We start from the raw sequence: 20,268 nt of genomic DNA on the forward strand, positions 1-20,268 counted from the left end.
GTGTGTGTGTGTGTGTGTGTGTGTGTGTGTGTGTGTGTGTGTGTATGTGTGTGTGTGTGTATGTGTGTGGCTGTATGTTTGTGCACTAAGGGACCCAAGCAGCCTGGCCTCTTCCTCACTGCATGACCAAACCAAACTGAGCAGAGTCAAGCTGTTTTATATTAGCCTGGCAAAATAATTCAGCTCTCATATTGATGGTGAACAGGAACAAGTTTTGCTGTTCCTCAGATTTCACATTTTGGCCTTAAGCTATGATCTCCTTCCCCCTACTCCCTGTTTGAACTTCTCTTGTTGCTCTTGCCTGCATTTATCACCTAATCTTTTAAAAAGAAAGAATCAACGTCCTTTTTTTCTTCATCTTTATTTGTTTTGCACAGATTTTTAACATATATTGTTTGTCTAATTTTTAAGGTGTTGTTTTTATTCAGTAATTGATGTCGGATTTGTCTCAGATATTTAAGATTTGCTCCCTTTTTGATTGGTTGCTACAGCATGCCACTTTAGTATAAAGATGTATAAAGACAAATCAGATGCCAAAAAGGCCATAACCAAAACACTATTTTATTGATAAACTCAGTGCTGACAGTTTGCAGTAAATAAACCTTTCATTCGTCCACATGATTTCATTTTCCTGTGCATTACATAACACTTATTTTGCCTTGTTAAGCACCAACATAATACTGTACGTTGATTAGCATGTTTGAAAAGATTCAGTTGCATGCATGAGAGATGAGTCTGACTGACTGTTAATTAACTTGACTAATTACAGGTGCTGGACTTAACTTTATTTTAATCAGGTTTTCTGATCCTGTGTGAGACAAAAATAGCAGCACCACAAAAAATATCATTTTGGAAAAGGAATATTGAGATGTGACATAATTGTTTTTAGAGATTTTTTAAAGCCCCCAGGAGTTGTTAACAGAAGGAAAAGAAATTGCCTTCTTGTCTTCTGAGAGAATTACTGCACAAACATCATTTATGAAGAAAGTGTGAAGGATTTTAAAATTACTGTCCCTCCATTAAGGCAGCATGGGTACTGTGCTTAGGATCTCATCTCAGGCTCCAAGGGGCTTTTAAAGTTTCAACACCAAGGTTGTAAACAACTGCAGAAGTGCTGCTAAATGGAGAACATATTATTCATATATACAGTATGTTTGCTTGCTGATCTGTGTGTGGGGTGTCAGTGGTAGGGTGGGTGTTACAACAGATGGAGGAGTATTATTAATAGAAACCGAGTGTGAGCAGTGTTGATTGGAGGTATTAATAATAATTTAAAAAACAGTGTCCCTTTAAGTCTGTTGAAGTTGCTGTGAAAAGGAGGCTTTTTATAGCTCGGACTGTCACTCTGAGGCTTGCAATAACTCTGACTGCCTGTCAGTGTGGGTCTGTGTCACTTGCAATATGCTGAACACAGGTCAGAAGACTTACTGTAGCGTAGCCAAGAAATTCATTCAATTGAATGCTTTGGACTTATTATGTAAGAAACTAATGTGACCTATGCTGGCCTCCACACCTCTGAAACAATGTATCTCTAAAACCTTATTTAAAGTCATGATCATGCTCATTTTTATGGCTGGTAGTGGAAGTAATCCAGCAACCAGAAGGTCAAAGGGTTGATCTATGCACCAGCTTACACATGACGTGTCTTGGTAACATTAAAATGCGAGAGAAATTAAAAAAGCAAACTTAAGAAGAGAAAGAGCAGGAAACAGAGCCGAAGTTCCCATATGTCCAGATTTGGGTTTTCGGGAATTCTGCTAAATCACCACTGCTCTGATGGATTGGAGAGGGCCATAAACAAGCGCACACACACACACACACACACACACACACACACACACACACACACACACACACACACACACACACACACACACACACACACACACACACACACACACACACACACACACACACACACGCACACACAAACATAAATACACTCATACATTGTAAGCGTTCTCAGCCTTGGATTGACCTACATAGGGTATTTACCCCGGGATCAGTGCCAAATTGTAAACAGAAACCATGGAAATAATCCAGAAGAGTCTAATGAGAGCCTCTTCAGGATCTTTTGGGATGTTGGGCTAAGAATGAGCTGAAGGAGGGAACAAAGCAAATAGCTAACAACAGCCAATAATTACTGAATGTCATGCTGTCCTTCCAATTCTGTCCACCTCTCCTATTTCATCTCTCTCCCCTTGCTTACCTCTCCTCCTCTCTTGTCTGTCCTGCAGGAGCGAGACAGTTCTGCATCAGTTTTGTTGCCCTGCCCCTGAGCATCCAGAGGCCGACACCACTGGCTCATCTGGGTAAGAGTGACTTAACCAACAATCACAGACATTTTCATTTTTTCCTGTTTTTCCTCCTTAGTTCTTACAGTGTGCTCCTTCAATCACTGCAAGAGTTTCTGTGTCTGTAAATATATCAACTATCTGTACATGTGTGTGTCATCCAACTGAGTCATGTCCACACTCAGGCATCAAGGCGTAACAAGCTTTTTGATCATGCTTGTTAGTGTGTGCACAGTACTGTATGTGAGTGCGAATTGGTGTATTTATATACACGTTGAGCCTGCGGTCACTGAAGCTACAGTGCATCCACTGCCTGTGAGAGTTAAATGCTCTGTAACAAACCTCTAGTTTACAGCCTCAAGGGTAACGTAGGTATAGAAAATGACAGAAAGAAGAGGCAAAGGGGGGAGGGGAGGCGGGGTTTGAGCTGATATTGCCACTATAAAAGCACCCATGGCAACCCAGCAATGACGCAACGGCTACCACTACCATAGTAACTGCAGAATAACAGTGTTGACTTTCAGAATCTGCTGTAGCCACTTTTGCCATCTGTTTCTGCGTGGGCTGGTTGTCTGTTTTGTTGTATGAATTTGTTCATGTTTTTTTTTGCACGTGTGGGTGGGGGCATGTGAATGCATGACGTTTCACTTGGGGATGGTTGAATGAGCTGTTTTCAACTCTGAAAAGCTGATTTGGTCATCTTTTGGTTTCTCAATGATTACAGTTTGTCCTCCCTCCTCCAGAATTGATCCCATCTTTCCTAATCCTAATCCTCTGTACTCTGTTTTCAAATCTAGTCTTTCCCAGTCACCTTCACTTTTTCTGTCTCTTCATCTGCTGTGATATTCTACACCCTTGAGTTGTTTATTTCTGTATGCACCTCTATTCATTATTTATACGTCTGCTGGAAGCCCATGTCTTTGTTAATCATCTTACCACTATTTTTACTATCTTATCCCTCCCTATCAAGCCCTCTCTCATTCTGTTTTTTATTAATATCACCATCTGTCTGGCTGGAATTGCTCTCTTCTCTCTGATCTGATGACTTAACTCCTACACCCACATACAGTCCTGATTGGATGGGCTAATGACACAGCGGCAGTGGACAGCCAGCTGAGATGATGAGATATAGAGGAGCTGTGTAACGCTGTAACTCATCATTATCATCACATGAAGTTGTGTGTGCCTGGTGGCTGCAAACCCACACCACCTTTACACACTAACTGTCATCCTATGAATCCATCCGAGCACACAAAACTCCCTCGAGACGTTATAAGACCTGCCTGTAGCCTAACATGCCGTGCCTTTTCTCTCCTCTTCTCAGCCTCTCTCTGTGTGGTTATACAGTACTGTAGGTCTCTTTGGGACCTTGAGTGATGTGATTCGACAGATGTTCATTTCTCTTCCACTATGACATCACACAGGCAGGTAGAGACTGCGAGTGTGTGCCCGGTGTGTTCGTTGCCGTGTATGTGAGTGTGTGTGTGTGTGTGTCAGATAGAGAGCAGTGTATAGCACCCATATCATTATGGAGGCTTTTGCTGTCCAGATGCATTAATAGCTCAAGTCTTGCTTTTAAATCCTCTAATGTATTCTAATGTACTCTAATGTATTCTGATGCAGCGCTAGGGCATGGCAGTGTTTTAATAGAGTTTTCGAAAGAGACAGCCTCTAGCATGCACACACCAACACACCCTCTGTATCTTCCTGTTTCCTCTCTCTGTGTTTCCATCTCTGCCATTCCTCTGGCTCCACTCTATTCCCTTTTTCGCTCCGGCCCGCTCTCTCTCTCTCTCTCTCTCTCTCTCTTTCTCTCTCTCTCTCTCTCTCTCTCTCTCTCTCTCTCTCTCTCTCTCTCTCTCTCTCTCTCTCTCTCTCTCTCTCTCTCTCTCTCTCTCTCTCTCTCTCTCCAGCTCCTCTGCCCTTTATCTGACTTTTGACTGGGGACAACAAATAGTTGCTTTCAATGCAATCAAAGAAAACAACGAAGACATTTGGAGATTAACTCATTATTTAACCATGAGCAGGATTGTTATTCTCCCCAGAATTGTTTAGTTCTGGTCCACCTCATGTAAAAATGATTAGAGTAAGCATTATTGGGTTGGAGGACACAGCATCATGCACATGCTAACATAACTGCACCTGATAATAGAACCTCTTAGGCTTTCATCTCTATGCTACATTAGTCTATCTTAGTCAGACTTTGGCCATAAGATATTTTTCAAAATTACCAAAATGAATAAAGAATTGTTGAGAAAAAGAAAAAGTTGTCGAAAACAGAACTTTGATAGAAAGAACACTTTTTGCTGTGTCATGGTAGTAATTTGCTCTGGTAAGGCTTGTATAGCTTTCACAGAATTTTGATAATGCTGTTATTTAAAAGAACATTGTTCCATCTGTGAACAGGATCTGGGATTAAAGGAGGAGGATAGGACACTTTATTAGAGGCAGTGAGTGCTGTTAGTACACACACACACACACACCCACACCCACACACACACACACACACACACACAAACAGGAAAAGAGTCCTGAGACAGATTGATTCTGACTTTAAATATATGTTTGTTTTGTCACTGTTTACCGCCTCTGCAGGTATTACAGAAGTGTTTGTAAAATATCCGCAGTCTGATTTGGTTATTCCTCTAATTTTGTTTCAAGTCATGTTTGATATATAGGATATTGTCTGTTATTGTCTTGCAATGCTTCCAGTGTTTTTGAGCTCTTCCTCCTTGTACTGTAATCCTACAGCAGCAGAACATAGAAAAACTGCATAAAATAGTAATTTTTATTTCTATGCAGCAGACGCAGTGCGCTAGGCCTTTCATTACAGCCGCCACCAACATCCTAATGATGTAACACATCAGCTTTTATCTAGTGGAATTTTGTTTCAAGTTCTGAGTCCAAAATGACCCTCCAATTAAATGTATTGTTAAAATCCTGGAGTATCAGACAGTTATTCTGCTTTGATTGGTCTTAAAGCAGATCAATGTCTAATTATGCAGATAGAAACCTGAGTGATGACTACTTTTTTTTTTTTTTTTTTTTTATATTTTATTTTCACTTTTTTTTACAAAAAATAGAAGGAAGAAAAAAACAACACAAAAACCTATATACAAAATAGACATACACCACCTGACATTGTTAAATGAAATAAATGAAGTAAGAAAAGTAAAGACAAAGGCTATATGAGGATATATACTATAAGCAAAGTCGTCCAGTGCCTTCTGTCTCAAAATACCATCAGGGGTATGAATAGAAAACAAAAACAAACACAAACAAACACCAAAAAAAAAAAAAAAAAAACCCTGAGAGGAATATCAAAGCCTTGATCAGTACTGCAACAGTACAGGAACAATAATTGAATTACAAATACCACATAGCAGCCTGATTCTTCTTATTATTGGTCGTTTAAGTCTCATCCAGTAAAGCCAAAAATGGTTTCCATGTTTTCTCATAATATTTAGGTGCATTCCCTCTACTGAGGCGAATCTGTTCCATCCTCGAAACAAAAACCATTTCATTAAGCCACCTCTTAAAGCAAGGGGATGATGGAGATTTCCAGTTAAGTAAAATTATTTTTTTGGCTGCTACCATGCCTGTTTTGAGAGCCTGCTTACAGTGGGAAGGGAGGGTCGATGTCCTTTCAGAGGAACCAAAAATCGCCAGGTTACAGTCTGGTTGAATATTTATTTTATATTGCTTAGAGAACCAACTGAATATGTTGCTCCAAAAACTGTCCAGTACTGGGCAATACCAGAATAAATGTGAGAGTGAACCTTCGGCTGTGTTACATCTATCACACATGGGAGACACTGATTCAAATATTCTATTAAGTTTAATTTTGGAATAATGCAGTCTATGTGCGACTTTAAATTGAATCAACCTATATCTTGAATTTATAGAACACTTCTGTATACTGGACAGGCTCTCCTCCCATAGTTCCTCTGAAAGTGGAACTCCCAGTTCTTTTGACCATGTATCCCTGAGATGACTGGAACTCACTGGCGACTCAAAAGCAGTGACAAAGCGGGAAATCAAATGTTTAGAGTTTGGTTGTAAGAGAAATGTATCATAAAAATTATAATTATGTGGTCTTAATGGGAAATCAGAAACATGTTCTCTTACAAAATGTCTGATCTGTAAATACCGATAAAAATGCGACTGAGGGAGGTGATATCTAGCCTGGAGCAAAGGGAAGGAAGCAAAATTGTTATCTATATAAAGATCTGAAATGTAACGTAGGCCTCTCTTCCTCCAGTCCAGAAACACCCCATCAGTCAAGCCTGGTTTAAACAAATGATTACCTGTTATTGGGGCATTTATTGAAACATTTGGTAATCTAAGGATTTTTCAATTTGTTTCAATATCTTCAAAGAATTACTAAGAACAAAATTGTCACCAAATAACTTGTGGGAAGGCTGTGCAATTGAAAAGAGCAACGCTGGGAGCGAAGTTTGTGATACAGACATGGATTCAATCTTTAGCCAGAGCGGAGAGGAACAGTCATCATGAGGAGATCCCCCCTTCCAGAAAATGAGAGCCCTTGCATTTGCAGCCCAGTAATAATGCCTAAAAACCGGGAGGCCAAGACCCCCGCTTTTTACGTTCTTCTGCAGATGGGCTTTAGAAATGCGAGGGGGTTTATTTGCCCAAACAAATGACAGGACAACGGAATCTAGTTGTTTAAAAAATTGTAACGGCAAATAAATGGGGAGGTTTTGAAAAGAATACAAGATACAAGAACCTTGAAAGTGCAACCATTTTAATGGCGTTAATACGGCCAATCATTGAGAGAGGGAGCAATTTCCAGTTCTTAATATTAGCTTTAAGTTTATCGACCATATCCAAAAAATTCAATTTCAGTAAGAGTTTGGGGTTTCTGGAAATCTTAAGGCCAAGATAATTAATATGGGTAGTAACTAATTTAAATGGCAAAGATTTCAAGAAAATAGGGCACATGTTAGTCAATGGCATGAACTCACATTTGTCCCAGTTAATTGTGTACCCAGATAATTTACCAAATGATTTTATATAATTCAGGAGGTTGGGAACTGAGACCACTGGGTCTGATAAACAGATCAATAAATCATCAGCGTACAGATTAACAAGGCTTTCCACATTACCAAACTTTATCCCATGAATACCTGGGTGACCCCTTATACCTATTGCAAGTGGTTCCAATGTAATGTCAAAGAGAAGAGGAGAAAGAGGGTCACCCTGCCTTACACCCCGCTGTAACTCAAAGGGTTGGGACCTATCTGAATTAGTGAGAATAGAGGATACTGGTTTAAGATAAATTATTTTCACCCATTCAATGAAATGTTCCCCAAATCCAAATTGCTTTAGCGTCTTCAGCATGTAAGGCCATTCGATCTGATCGAATGCCTTTTGGGCGTCAAGAGATAAAATAGCAGCCTGTGTATTTTTCCCATGCACTGAGTATACTGTGTTTAAAAGCAGACGGACATTACTAAAAGAAAACCGACCTGGAATAAATCCAGTCTGATTAGGGTGTACAATTGTGGAAATATGCCTACCTAATTTTGTAGCCAAAACTTTAGTTATTATTTTCAGATCACAATTTAAGAGAGCAACCGGTCTGTAACTTGCAGGATCCACTGCTTCCCTTCCCCCCTTCAAAAGCAAGGAGATATTCGCCTCATATAATGAGCTGGGGAGCGTCTTATTTCTCATAGAATTGTTCACCATTCTCAGCATGAGTGGAATTATTTTGTCATGAAATGATTTATAAAATTCACAGCCAAAGCCGTCTGGGCCAGATGTTTTTCCCGAGGGGCAGACTCGAATAGCATTTAAGAGGTCAGCTTCAGAAAACGGGGCATCTGAGTCATCTCTCGCCACACTATCTAATTGGGGAACATTTAAATTAGCAAAAAAGTTACAGAAATCAGCTTCAGTGGCCTTTACTTTACTAGAATACAGTTCCTTATAGAAGTCCCTGAAGCAAGCATTTATCTCTCTCGGATTGGTTAGGAGACTGCCTGATTTGGATTTTATTTTATGAATGGCCTGTTTAGCCCTTGCGCCTTTAAGTTGACTAGCTAGCAGTTTCTCTGGTTTATCTCCAAGTTCAAATTGTTTTTGTTTAATTTTTAATAAAAGATTACCAACACGTTTATTAAGAATGGTGTTATATTCATATTCCAATTTCAAGATGTTGTTGTAATCAGCAGATGAGAGGGAAGATTTATAAGCCTCTTCCAATGCAGGAAGCATTTTTTCAATGTCTTTAAGGCGGTTGTTAAGTTCTCTTTTCTTGGCTGATTCAAATGAAATAATGTGGCCCCCCATAAAACAGTATCCGAGACTTCCCCATTATCATTTGTAACAAGAAATCCGTCTATACGTGCAGTCATATGCTCAATAAAAGACTGGTCCTCAAGAAGAAGAGGGTTGAAGCGCCAGCTGTATTTGGGACTAGATAGGATATTTCTGAAGTTAAGAGAAACTGGACTGTGATCAGATATTAAAATATTATGATACGTAGAATTAGTAACAATAGGTAGTAATTCAGAAGCTATCAGAAAGTAGTCGATCCTAGTGTAAGACTTATGGACATGAGAATAAAAAGAAAACTCCTTATCTGTAGGATGCTGGAGACGCCATATTTCGACCATATTTCTTGTTTTAATTAAATCATTCAGAATTCCCACTGAAGCTATAGTGGGAGGTGGTTTTGTAGAAAACCTGTCTAGGACTGGGTCCAGATAACAATTGAAGTCACCCCCAATAATAACATTCGTGGTAGAGTCTGGTATCATATCAAATACTTTTCGGAAGAAATCAGGATTATCAATATTTGGACCATAGATGTTAAGCATTGTTATTGGAAGGGAGTTTATGTGTCCAGATATCATCAAATACCTGCCATATGGGTCTGCTGTCATACAATCAAGACTAAATGGTATATTTTTTCGGAAAAGAATAGCAACCCCCCTAGACTTGCGGTTAAAAGGTGCTTGATAAACTTGGGAGATCCAATTTGCTCTCAACCTGCGCTGCTCGTTTACACCAATGTGCGTTTCCTGAAGAAAAATTACGTCTGGTTTTAATGACTTGAGATGCGAGAAGACGCGACCCCTCTTAATCACATGACCCAATCCCTTTACATTCCATGAGACCAATGTAAATGTATCATTTATGCTGCTACGTGTTACGTTATCTGATACTGATATTATTCCTGTTATAAAAGCAATCTGTTACCATCTCAAAAGTGCACAAAACATAATAAAACAAGGTACACAAAGAACATCCATTGTAACCTGAGGTAACACCCTCAAACAAACCCATGAACCTGAACACGTCCCCTACCCGCCCGCAAGCACTTCCCCAAACGAAGCACAGACATCCCTTCATGCTCGGGGCCGCTACACGCACGGCCTGAAACCCGCTTTCAAACCTAACTCGCTATTAAAGCTGCGATAGCTAATTTAGCCCAGATCCGCTGCCAAACATAATTGACCTGAGTCATAAGAATTAGATTAACAGTCTCTGAGTGTGTTGAACACAGTGGGAAATGTAGCACCCATCTTGAAGGTGAGTTTTTTAAGTCAGTGTTGATAAAAGTCATTGCCTCACTCGGTGTACTGAAGACCTTGAACCACTCCTTGTGTTTTATCCGGAGCCTCGCAGGGAAAAGTAGGCTGTGCTCCACCTTCAGCTCCCGTAGCATCCGCTGGGCCTCGGTGTACTCACGCCGCTGCCGCATCACCTCAGCCGTATAATCCGGGAAGATGAGCACCTTGTTGCCTTTGTACTGTAGTTGTCGTTCCCTCCGGAGGCGAAGTATGAGCTCCTTCTCCCGATAGTAGTGGACCCTGGCGATGATGGCGCGAGGCTTGTCTCCAGCTGCAGGCGGCGGCCGCAGGGTCCGGTGCGCCCGGTCGATAACCACCGGTGACTGAAAACTGTCCTTGCCGAAAAGCTTCCGGATTAATGCTTCGATGAATTCTGTTGGTTTACCGCCCTCTTCCTGCTCAGGAATGCCGATAATCTTAATATTATTGCGGCGCGACCGGCCTTCGAGGTCATCAACTTGAGCGCGTTGTTCTCGTCTTTCAGGCCAGAAACGGTCTTCTCCAAGCAGGTTATGCGGCTCTCATGGTCCAGCACTTGTTCTTCCATTGTTTCCACCTTCTCCAATAGTTCCCTATGGGAGCTCTGCACCACTTGAAGTGTTTGCTCTAACTTGTCGAATCTGCCGTTCATGTGTTCCAGTATCTTGTTGGAAACTTTCTCCCAGATTAACGGCAACACATCCGTGTCGCTGTCGCTGGAGTCATGGTCAGGCTGGCTAGCGCTAGCACTGTTAGCATTAGCGTTAGCAGAAGCAAAGGGTGGTCGAGGCGACTCGACGTTTTTTTTCGACTTCCTCGGCATGTCGTTGCATAAACTTCACTGGTTAGGTCCCTAATGTGTACAGTTGTTCCCGAGGCCGATAAAATGATGTACGAGACTGTCAAAATATAAATTTTACATGTTGGCAAGGAAGAGCCCCTGAAAGCACGTCTACTCCATGCGCTGCTCACTAGCGCCCCCCAGTGATGACTACTTTTGTATGTATATTGCTTGTTGTGTTTTGCTTGTGACAAGTTCGGAGGGTCTAACAAAGATCTCTTTGTAATCAAAATATCAATAATATAGTAATAATATAGTAAAACATAGTGTCCATTGCATGATCATTATTGTATGCTTTATTTTGCCTTTGATAGGCGTGTAAATTACAGTAACACTACAACTGGCTGTGATCTCCAAAATCTCAGTTTACTGCTCACTGCAGATTTTTAGTAAAACTGACTAACTGATTGGCAGAAAATTAATCAACCACATTTAGAACTGATCATTTAAACCCACAACGTGAGTTACTGCTGCTTTTCTCTCTTTTACATCATTGCAATAAAATATCTTTGGGTTTTGAACTGTTAGTTATTTTAACATCTCAATTAAAGCTCAGATAAGTTGTGATGGGTGTTTCTCACTATTTTATTAGCTTTTTTTTTTGTTTACCAAATTGATTAATTGTAAAGCATAAACAGCTTAATGAAAATATTGTTACTTGCAGCCCTGCTATAGCTTAAACCTTTTGGGTTTTACTATATAGGCAATAGTCAAATGCTGTCTTTTTATGCTGGTGACAATTTTAGAGTTTCTCTCCTGCAACCTGCAGTGGAGCCACAAATCTGATGAAACAGAGCTGGACACATAAAGCGTCCTCCTTGCCCTGAGCCACCACAGTCACACATCACTCTACACCTGCTGCTTCCCTCATGAACCTCTTCACACTCCACATAGTTGATGACCTGCCACTGCGATAACGGCAGAGTTTTGGAGGTCAGGAAGGAGGACTGATAGCTTTTCTGCTCTTATTTCCGTGGCAGCGGACAGATGCTGAGCCTAGAGGATGGAACGTCCTCTGGTGGAGAACTTGAGGGAACCAAGAGGGAGGGACCCAGCGAGTATGAGATCACCCTGGAGAATAAAAACAAACAGGTATGTCTTTCTCAAAATGTGAGGTGTACCTGCACTTTCAGGTGTGTGTGTGTGTGTGTGTGTGTGTGTGTGTGTGTGTGTGTGTTTGGGACAGAGCGAATGATGACTCCTCCACCTCCTTCAGTGTGAGGAGGTGTGTGCATGTCAAGAGGCTGAAAGGATGATCATTTGACATTATATCTTGCATGACAAAAAGATTCCCATTTAGTTCTATTTCTGTCTCCGTTGACATGAAAAAGAGCACCAGTGTTTCCACTGCCACAATGAGAGGAACATGAGAGATGCTAGGTTGTCATGGCAACAGTAAATAACTGCTTCTGGAGATGTCTTTATTTCTCATAGCAAACTGCTGAAGGGTCTTCTGTTGCTACTGCTATTGCCTCTGCAATTTTAGCTTGTGTGTATATATGAGTGTGTGCTTCTGTTGTATGTGTGTGTGTGTACTGTATGTGTGAGTTTGTGTGCAATTTCTGTTGATGTGCTTTCCTGTGTGTGCAGAGTGCAGACACACACCCAGGCGCATGTGAGGCTGTCTTCCTTTTTCTCCCTCTCTGTCTTTTCTTCCTTGCTTCCCTTTCCTTCATCTCTCCCTCATGCTGAAAATATAGTAGAGAAAATTCTGGAGGAAGCTGAGATTTTGGGCTCTGCCAACAAGCAGCACAGGTATAGGCTTGTGCGGGTGTTTACTTTTCTGTTCATTTTTTGCAACGGCACCTTTGTCACAGTCTATCCATCCTCCTTCCCATGGCCCTTCAGCCACTATTAGCTGTTGAATGATGATAGATGATGTTTACTTTGGCTGTAATACCAGAAAACCCCACTGGTTTTAAAAGAGCACACAGATAAGTAAGAAGGATACTTCTAAGAAGGGTATGAGTGAGTTTCATGACTCAGTCATTGCTCAAAGTATTTTGATCTTTTGTAGACATGGGCACAAAATGGCAACATGATATTCGTCTGCTGTTGGATGAATAAATATTTTTCAGTGGTGCCTGTGTGCTTTGCAATATCACTCTTGCAGTGTCTTCAGTGAGACTTGGAGCCTTGTAAACATGTTTGATATTTAAACTCACTCCCCCTCACTCTCTTCATATCCCCAGATAGAGGAACTGGAGCAGAAGTATGGAGGCCATCTCATAGCGAGGCGGGCCGCCCGTCGTATCCAGACAGCTTTCCGTCAGTACCAGCTCAGCAAGAACTTCCAAAAGATCCGTAACTCGCTCTCGGAGAGCAAGTTGCCCCGCCGGATCTCACTGCGCCATCCCAGCCCTTCAGGCCAAAACCTGAACGCTGCCCAGAGACATAGTTACAGTCTACATCCGGGAGGAGGACAGATACCTTTGCGCTCAAAAACACCACCTCCGCCTCCGTGTCGCTCCACCTCTCTGCCTCCTTCTCCTGCATCTGCCCCAACAGCTGCTCCTTCCGCTGGCCCAGGCCCAGTTCCAGCTCCTGGTCAGACACTCACACAGCTGGAGGACTGCTTCTCTGAACAAGTTAGTGCTGTACTCATACCTGGTTTTATTCAATGTTACAGTTCCCATGCACTTTATTCTGAGTAGGGATCCAAAATGGTGCAGAAAAAAATCTAGAAATGTAGTTTTATGTTTATTAATTAATGTGAAATCTAACGAAAGCTGGATAAACTTTCCAATCGAAGCCCAGTATTCATAGTAATGTTTTGACAAATCATTAAGATGTAAATATGCCATAAATATACTGGGACCACTTACAAGTGACACCATTTTTCAACTCTGACCTCCTTGCCTTTGAATCCTACCCTCAGAAAGAGCAGATAATCAGCTTTAACAAGGCCTTATGTCTATATTGTATCTGCTCCAACTAAATGACACTGGCTGTCTCAACTGGCTTGTTAGGCAGTTTCATTTAATGTCATGGCCCACTCAGTCACCATCTGTTTACCTAAATTTATCCTGGTTTATAAATAGCTACTCATTAGCAAACCTGCTGGTATCACACACTTTTCAACACATTAATCATGTCCATTGACCTAAAGAAAAGCATTGTTTTTCTTATTTGCAGCTGCACTCCTTGGCCCAGTCAATTGATGATGCCCTTCGTGGTTGGAGCTTGTCAGAGGGTGGAGAGGGGAAGGGCCTACTGATGGACCCTGGGGCCCTTCGTGCAGCTGCTGAGAGTGCTTGTATGCCCCGCAGTGCCAGTTCGCTGCTCATGGCCTTCAGGGATGTCACTGTTCACATTGACAGCAATAGCTCCTACACCATCTCTTCTGCTACCACCACCACAACCACCTCTCTGGGCAACACATGCGGAGGAGAGCTCGGTAATAGGAAGGCCTCTGTTAGTGGGACAGCTGGGGGAGGAGATGGCCAGTTGGCAGAGGGTGCAGAGCCAGAGTTTCCCGCACCTCCTCCCAGTGAGGAGCTGGAAAAGATTGATCCAGGATCCAGGAGGGGATCAGCGGTGCCAGCTCCGGGAGGAAGAGGGACAGAGGGGGAGAGCAGCTCAGACAGACTGGAGTCCACCTCCACTTCTACCTCTACGTCCACTTCCATCTCCGCAGCCCAGTCTAACCAGCAGCCTGCCCAGATCTATACCCAGTACCAGCAGTACCACTACACTCATCCTCAACAGATCCCAGGAGGACCGAGCCCCGAGGCCCTGCAGGCCCTGGTCGTTTCTCTGCCCAGAGATCGCTGTCAGGACCCAGCTTCCTGCCGCTCGCCAACCCTGTCCACAGACACACACCGCAAACGCCTGTACCGTATAGGACTCAACCTCTTCAATGTGTGAGTGACCAGACAACACTCACACATGCTTCTGCACACAGAAAAATGTTAATTATTTCTGCAGCTTCTGGCTCTGTGTTCAAAGTACACTTATTACTGTTCATATCTAACAAATCTCCTATAGCCCGGCAAACTGCTCTAAGGATCTGCTCATTAGTGTTGGTGATTGTTGAGTTGAGCAGCCTGTTCAGTGGCATCTTGAGATGTGATGTCAATGAAAAAAAGAGGTGGAGATAGAGAGGGGGGCACGAGACAAAGAGAGGAAAAGAGGGAAAATGCAGTTGAAGAGGATAAGTAGTCAAGGAGGCCATGAACAATGTGAAAGCCTCTCAGTTCCTATAAATAGAGTCCACGGTTGGCCTGCAATTATTATTAGTTAATGCAAATTAAAGTAAATTAACTCATATGCATCAGTGACAGTGGGTCTAATCCAGAGGTCCAGAGCTAACAGCTTTTGCGCTTGAATGCACTCGTCCTTTCCTTCTCTCTCTTTGCACTGTTCTTCCTCTTACACACGTACACACACACACACACACACACACACACACACACACACACACACACACACACACACACACACACACACACACACACACACACACACACACACACACACACACACACACACACACACACGTTCTCTCATACACACACATTAAGCACCCTTCCTTTTAAATACAGTGTTTAGAATTTTCTTTCTCACTCTGGCCCACACACCTCTCCGCTTTAATGCACATAAACATCATACACACGCCGTTGACTATAACACTATCCTTTCTGCTGTTGGCTACCGCGAGCAGGAACCCAGAAAGAGGCATCCACTTCCTGATCACACGTGGTTTCGTCCCAGACACGGCTATTGGAGTGGCTCACTTCCTGCTGCAGAGGAAGGGCCTGAGCAGACAGATGATTGGAGAGTTCTTGGGAAACAGCAAGCTGCAATTCAACAGAGACGTTCTTGAGTAAGTTCTCCTTTTTTTGTATATGGTGACATTTATACATCACACACACACCATAGGCGGCATGGTGCTGCAGTGGTCAGCAAAGTCGCCTCACAACAAGAAGGTTCCGGGTTCAAACTTACTGGCTGGCTGTGGCTCTTCTGTGTGGAGTTTCCATGTTCTGCCCATGCCTGCGACAGTTTTCTCCTGGTACTCTTCCCACAGACCAAAAATATGCAGGTTAATTGGTGACTCTAAAAATGTTCAGCTTTCACAGTTCTCATGAGAAGATGGAATTTGCTCAGTTCTCATGGAGATTGCTTTCAGTTTAGATTTTTAAATAACCTTGTATCACTTGCTAATAATGCATCATTTATAAAGGTTTCATAAATTTTAACTAGTGATTTTAATTAATGTTAATAAATCATTCAGAAATGTTTTATAGATCTGTTATAAGCAATTAAAGGATTATTGCAGCAATTTATTACCTGTATTTCACTTCCATGATGTTAAGGGACTCACTAAAGTCAAATTCAAAGGAAAATGGCTAAGGTCAAAGCAGCAACAACCAAGATGTACAGATTAGGCTACAAAAAATGCTGGAGCCTACAGTTCCCATAATGCAACTTGAGAGTGTCTCTATGGCAGAGCCTTTTTACCTAATAAACACTCACAAATCCACACCAACAGTTTGAAACACAGGCTTACTTTCATAAAATAGTCTCCAAGCTCAAGCTGACATAACCCTGATGACTTCTTAAGACATCACTATGGCATTGTCAACGTGTATTATTCACTTCTGAAAGCTGCTCCAGAGCTGCAGAAGACATTTTCACAGGATGGATAGCATTGCTGCAGTTCCCTTTTAATAAGAACAGCTATTGGCTTGCCAGGTTACAAAAAAATCATGCCACTCTATTTGCATTTTTAGCTAGCTCTTTAGTTAATCAAGATGACCCTCCAATAGATTATATGACTACTTACCCTATAGATAAAAGCTAGATAGCATCTGGACTAAAATCCCTTTATTAGGAGTTGCAAAGTGGAAAGTGGTAAAACAAAATCAATTTCTAATTGACTTATGAATATTCACAACAGCAGACTTAATGGGTTACTAGAAAGTGAGAGACTTATGAAACTTTATTTGCTACTTAACTAAATGATGGCTTGGATTTAATAAAATCTCACCTCAAGGTCCATTTAGTAGTCTTTTGACCATATAACATAACCCTCTATAGATTGCTTAATTGTCACTGTAGATATTCAAACTGTCCTCCACGATTGCTCATCCATGTTGAAAATCTAAATTCTGGAACCTTTAACTAAATTAAGGTATGATTGCTCTGCTGAGCTCCAGAGTAGATAGACCTTGAGGAAAGACTTTTTGTCAGCCACTCTAAGGTCAAGAATGAATCTGAACTCCCTGGATGTTTTGTTGCTACTACAAAAAGGGAGGAGATTAAATGAGAGATTTTTTTTTTAACTGAATGAAATCAGGTATTTTTAAAATGCTTAAAGCAGAACTGGCTATCGGAGGCCAGCCCCACATAAACAGTACACGTGATAACACAGACAAACTTGACATGCAGGACTTGCATAAATGCAACACATCCATGAAAACAAGCATTTCCTTAATACTTTCATGCTCACCCTTTTTGCATCCAACCAGTGTAGACAGAGTTCCAGGATAGAGGGGCTTTTTGCTGAGGTTGTTGCAGAGACTGTAGAAATAGGTCACTGCACTGAACACACACACACGCACAAACACAAGCACACACCCTCACTTACTCTCACACTGACACACAGACACATGCATGGACACAAATACCAATGTAGATTTGAACACACGGTTGCAGAACGTTCATACACAAACTTGTTTATGTACTTTCATTGCCACAGCCTGTCCTCAGCCTTTCAAGGACCTCTCTCTTGCCCTCTTGCTCTTTGCATTTCATTATTTCACCCTCTCATCCCTCTCTTTCCTTCCCTCTTATCTCCCAATGTCGTCAGACCCTTTCCTTTCCATTTATGTTTATACAAAGTGCGTGTGTGTGTATGTGTGCAAACATGTTGTCTCTGTGTGCGTCTTCCAGGTCAGTGGTTCTATAATGGAAGTATGACTGTAAGAGGCGAATTTGCCATCAGCACTTAGGTACTCATAGTTTGTTGTACATGCACACGCACGGACACAGCATACTCACTCACTCACTCACTCACTCACTCACTCACTCACTCACTCACTCACTCACTCACTCACTCACTCACTCACTCACTCACTCACTCACTCACTCACTCACTCACTCACTCACTCACTCACTCACTCACTCACCTTCTCTTCTCTAGGAAACACTATAATTAAAAACCTTATCTCACTCACTTTTTCTCATTTGTTTTCTTTCTTTGTGTCTGTCTCTTCACAGTTGTGTTGTGGATGAGATGGATTTTTCAGGCATGGAGCTCGACGAAGCCCTGAGAAAGTTCCAGGCTCATGTTCGTGTTCAGGGAGAAGCACAGAAAGTGGAGAGACTCATCGAAGCCTTTAGGTGAGACTGTCAACTCGCTCACAACTGGTCTCACTGACTAACAGGCTCTGGCTTGGCTCTTTAATGTGACTCCCCACAACAATAGTCCATCACATGAGCGAGCAGGGCTTTTAAGGGCACTCTGAACTTTTTTTTAAATGAAAGACCTTTTGCCTATGGCTACCTATGCAAAGTGAAACAATGACACGTAACCAAGCTCACATGTTTTGCAATAAATTAAATAAATTTAAAAATTAAAAAAACCTCCTCTGATCTCATCTTGCAGCCTTGGGGTAGCAGACGTATCCAGAATGGCATACTAATGGGCCAACTGTATAGGCAAAGTGTTTAAGTGGTTCTGCTAGCTCACTGCAGCAGGCTCTGATGAGACCAAAGCTCCGTATCATTAACAAATTACACTGATTGCCTCTAACCTTTGACTAAACTCAGCAGTGTTTGATTGTCAGCCAATCATAACAGGGATCTGAGCTGCAGGCAATCAGTCTGTGTCTCATAAGACAAAAATAGATGCTCTATTTCACAACTTTCTTCTCTGGATGACACTTTCTAGTCAAATCTTGAGGGTTTGTTGGTTGTTTGTATTAGACGGGCAGCTGTGTGCCATCAACATGTTTTTTCCACTGCTCAACAATTAATCTTTCTCTTAACCTTTGGTGAGTCAATCAGTCTGGTTTTTATTCCCATTTACTAACTGATTGGGACAGACTATTACCCATTTTCACATGCACATTAAAACATTAGACACACAAATTAATATGTACAAGTGCACGTTTAGTCTGAGTTGGTTTTCTGCTAATGTCAGTGCTGACTCCCATATGAGCATATCTGCTGGAGAAGGCTCATTTAAATATCAAGAGGACCTTGAGAGACCTATTGTAGTTTATACACTCCCTTTGTGCTTTTGACTGGCTGGTTTGGCCTCTAACAAAATCCTTGACAGAAACATGTTTTTGTGATATTTTACCTTCTGTCTGAAAACCCTTTGATGTTACAGGAGACAGAAGTGACCAGACAAATCGACTTTGTATCCCCTGGCTACCACTGTCCTTGAAATGTCCTGAAATTATCCATAGATTGCCCGTAGGATTAAAACTGCAATAAAAATGTCCTTTGTTGTTTCCTATTTCAGCATAATTGTTTGCATTGTCGAGAAACTTTCATCTCCCGTTGTGATGTACTTGTGATTTGCAGCTCTTGCCCTCAGGTTTACCAACAATGTCAGCAGCAGGATATGACTAGAGCCACTGCACCCTTGAAATCATTAACCAAGATGTCCTTTTTATTCATTCATCCATTCATTCATTCATTCATTACACAATATTGCTAGTATTAGTTCATATTAGGGGGGTGTAATCACCATGAAAATGTGCTGAATGCTTATTTTCGACCATCAGCTTTCTTCATCCAAAATAGGTAGCATTGTATTTGTTTGGAGCTGTTTTCTCATTTTCAACAAATCCCAGGAAAAATTCAAAACCAACAATGTGCTAGCCTGACACTTCGTACTTTCACACTTAACTTTACTGATGGATTTTTAAAAACTTCTTTGGACTACAATTGAGGTGTGTGGTACAGGAAAATAAGACATATCAGGCTTTTGAAACTCAATACCTGTTAGCAGGATCAGTTCATTGTTAGTTTTGGTGTTTTTGTGGGAAGTCTGTTCTTACTCCAAGTAAAAAGTGGTGCAGGAGGAGGGGGATAAGAAGCAGTCATGACACTTCCCCCCTCTGCTTCTGATTTGAGGGCCAATGAGAACACCCTCCGTGATCATCAGTTAATCACATCACACTCAATCATACGTGCTGAGCCCCAGGGCGCAGATTACAAATTCATCTGTGATCTGAGACCACACTCTCTGATGCCAGAGCTGTGAGTATAGGTCAGAAATGAGAAGGTTTTATCGAGACAGCCAGACATCCAACGCCATGTGTGTTACATAATAGTTATGTCATCTGTTTGAAGCGTGTTGTACTCTTGTCATGAGTAGTTCTTTTATACAAAGTGGTATTTGTGCCAGCTGGCATGCAACTTTCATATGCAGATATAAAGATACATGTTAGGGAGCCAGTGTTTATATGAACTGGTTACATAAGATGGAGATCCATGCTTGAAAGTGTGAATGAAGCACAAGCACACTCACACATACACACACACACACATGCACACCCACGTTTACTCACTCAACTGTTTGTTCACTGAGTGC

The 20,268-nt window shown here is 41.7% G+C and overlaps 1 protein-coding gene across 1 annotated transcript in view; it reads left to right on the forward strand.

Annotated features, from left to right (window-relative positions):
* iqsec3b (IQ motif and Sec7 domain ArfGEF 3b) overlaps nt 1-20,268 on the forward strand; it is a 32,906-nt gene that overhangs the window by 3,130 nt on the left and 9,508 nt on the right. Inside the window, exons 2-7 of the mRNA XM_062421032.1 lie at nt 2,238-2,312; nt 11,696-11,807; nt 12,908-13,303; nt 13,851-14,578; nt 15,379-15,540; nt 17,940-18,062. Of these exons, the coding sequence (XP_062277016.1) occupies nt 2,238-2,312; nt 11,696-11,807; nt 12,908-13,303; nt 13,851-14,578; nt 15,379-15,540; nt 17,940-18,062 (1,596 nt within the window). The remainder of the gene's footprint in view (nt 1-2,237; nt 2,313-11,695; nt 11,808-12,907; nt 13,304-13,850; nt 14,579-15,378; nt 15,541-17,939; nt 18,063-20,268) is intronic.

This window comes from Scomber scombrus, chromosome 6 (assembly GCF_963691925.1).
Source record: "Scomber scombrus chromosome 6, fScoSco1.1, whole genome shotgun sequence".
In the NCBI taxonomy this organism is placed as follows: domain Eukaryota; kingdom Metazoa; phylum Chordata; class Actinopteri; order Scombriformes; family Scombridae; genus Scomber; species Scomber scombrus.